We start from the raw sequence: 2,293 nt of genomic DNA on the forward strand, positions 1-2,293 counted from the left end.
AGTTGTGTGATTTGTTTTAAATTTTTACATCAAGATTTAAACAACAGTATGCATGTACTACAATCTAATTCAACATTTTTGTTTGTTTATGTGTTTAGCAACGTCGAGATTCGCATTTTCCGTAGCAATATGTCTGTTTGTGAATCTGTATGTATAAGCGCATTAATATTACCCCATGACTCGAGAAATGCGGTGTTTTCTGTAACTATTCTGGTGTCTGTATATTAGCCTTTTATTAGCCAAGATTGTTCCTAGTTCTCCAGAATCAATATATACCTCACGACTCTTCCGATGACTATTTTTCTGTCTTTTAATTTGCTTTTCATTGGTCAAGATCTCTTGTCTCCCTACCTCATGACTTAAAAATAACATTTTCTGTGATTATTTGATTGTGTATATGAGCTTCTTATTGGCCAAAATTATTCCGAGTTCTCCAGAATTAATATTCACTTGATGACTCGAAAAATGCAACTCTTTCAGTAACTATCTTAGAGTTTGTATAATTGTCTCTTTTTGTTCAATATTATTCTTTGATTTTCACAATTATTATTTACCTCACAGCCTCAAAAAAAAACTTTATTCAAGCAACTTCCTGTCTGTATAATTGTCTCTTTCCATGACTAACTTAGTGTCTATATATTAGCCTCTCGTTGGTCAAGATTATTCTAAGTTTTCCAGGATTAAGATTTACCTCATAACCTCGAAAAAAACATTATCTTAGTGTCTTTTTATTAACCAGTCATTGGTCAAAATGCCTAGTTCACCAGAATTCGTAATTACCTAATGACTCGAAAAAACAGCGCTCTCTTTTACTATTTTGTGTCTGTATATTAGCCTCTCTTTGGTCAAAATTATTGCTAGATTTCCGCATTAATATTAACCTCATGACTCGAAAAAATAACACTTTCTTTAACTATTGTGTTATTGTGTGCATTAGCCTTATTCTTAGTTTTCTACAATTAATATTTACCTCATGAATCGAAAAAAGAAAAAAAAAATCTGTAACTATCTCAGTGTCTGCATCAAAATTTCTCGTTATGTATATGAATTCTTCGCTCATTACCGAGGCGCTTTTCGCTATCAGAGTTCACAGACGAATGGAGCATTTTTTTTCTAATTTTCCTGTGGGTTTCGCGGTTATTTTGCAAGTGGCAGGTGGTGCGTGCTATGGTTGTATCAGAGTCGAAAATGGTAGACAAAGTAGATAAAACTTCATAGATGTCGAGCAAATTAGGATATTTCGAAAGTTACTGATATTTTTTACCAGCTAATCGAATCAAAATAGGCCTAGGTAAGGTTTCAAAAAACACTGTTGATGTAACACAACGTTCATACTTGTAACACAACGTTCATACTTGATATTAAATGAAAAAAAAAAGAAAGTACAGGATAAAAAAAATAATATTTCGTATAGTTTTGTGGTTTATTTCTTATTTGTATAAAAAAACTAACTTCAATGTTGTAGATTCAGTGTTATTTCAGTGACCCATATGGTTAAATTATCAAAAAAATAAAATAAAAAAACGTTGGATATTTTTGCCGGCTTACCTTTAGTTTTCTGGGGAAATTGGTGGAAAAATTGGGAACCATGTTTAATCCTGCGAAGTTTTCAGTTACAATTGATCTTAATTAAAGACAAACTAGTCGCTTCGAGCATTTCGAATATAAAACTGCCTTGCAGAGTGAGCAAAGTTATGAGAGAGAGAGAGTGTGTGCGTGTGTGGAGAATGACTGATAGGTGTGTTTATAGACAGAGAGATAGATATAAAAGTGTGTGTGTGTGTGTGTGTGTGTGTGTGTGTACATTGTTTTTAGTTATTTGTTACAAGGGTTGAAAAATGGCCGAGACTTAATCTTATATTCCCGATTAAGACGTTAAAGAAACACAACATTTCACTCTTAACTCTTTATTGCAACTTGACAGTAGTTCTTGGAAATCATGACATTCAGTAGTAGTTTGATGGAAGTCAGTCTGACGGCATCTGCGCTGAGTGAACAGCGGAGCATTAATTAGCCGGGACACCCTGGGCGTTCAGCTGGATGTTGCCGCTCTTTCGGATGACTCCCGACGGGCCTATCAGAACGATGTCGTCGGCTTGTTCCCTCGTGAACTGGACGTTATTCCCGTCGGGCATCACGATTCCAGAGTAGCCGAACACGCCCCTTGGCAGACTGCGCTTCGTGATCGGGACTCCGTGGCCGTCCAGCTGGATGTTGTTGCCGTCCTTGGTCACGACGCCCGATGGGCCCACCACCACGAAGTTATCAGCCTTCTCCCTCGTAAACTGGATGT

General features: G+C 36.4%; 1 protein-coding gene across 1 annotated transcript in view; it reads right to left on the reverse strand.

Moving 5' to 3' along the window:
* Window positions 1-1,891: 1,891 nt before the first annotated feature.
* The window catches only part of LOC125047262 (cuticle protein CP1158-like), a 965-nt gene continuing 563 nt past the window's right edge, over window positions 1,892-2,293 (reverse strand). The window contains exon 2 of the mRNA XM_047645486.1: window positions 1,892-2,293. This exon is cut by the window's right edge and continues 253 nt beyond it. Within this exon, the coding sequence (XP_047501442.1) occupies window positions 2,007-2,293 (287 nt within the window). The 3' untranslated portion in view covers window positions 1,892-2,006.

This window comes from Penaeus chinensis, chromosome 40 (assembly GCF_019202785.1).
Source record: "Penaeus chinensis breed Huanghai No. 1 chromosome 40, ASM1920278v2, whole genome shotgun sequence".
NCBI classification, from domain to species: domain Eukaryota; kingdom Metazoa; phylum Arthropoda; class Malacostraca; order Decapoda; family Penaeidae; genus Penaeus; species Penaeus chinensis.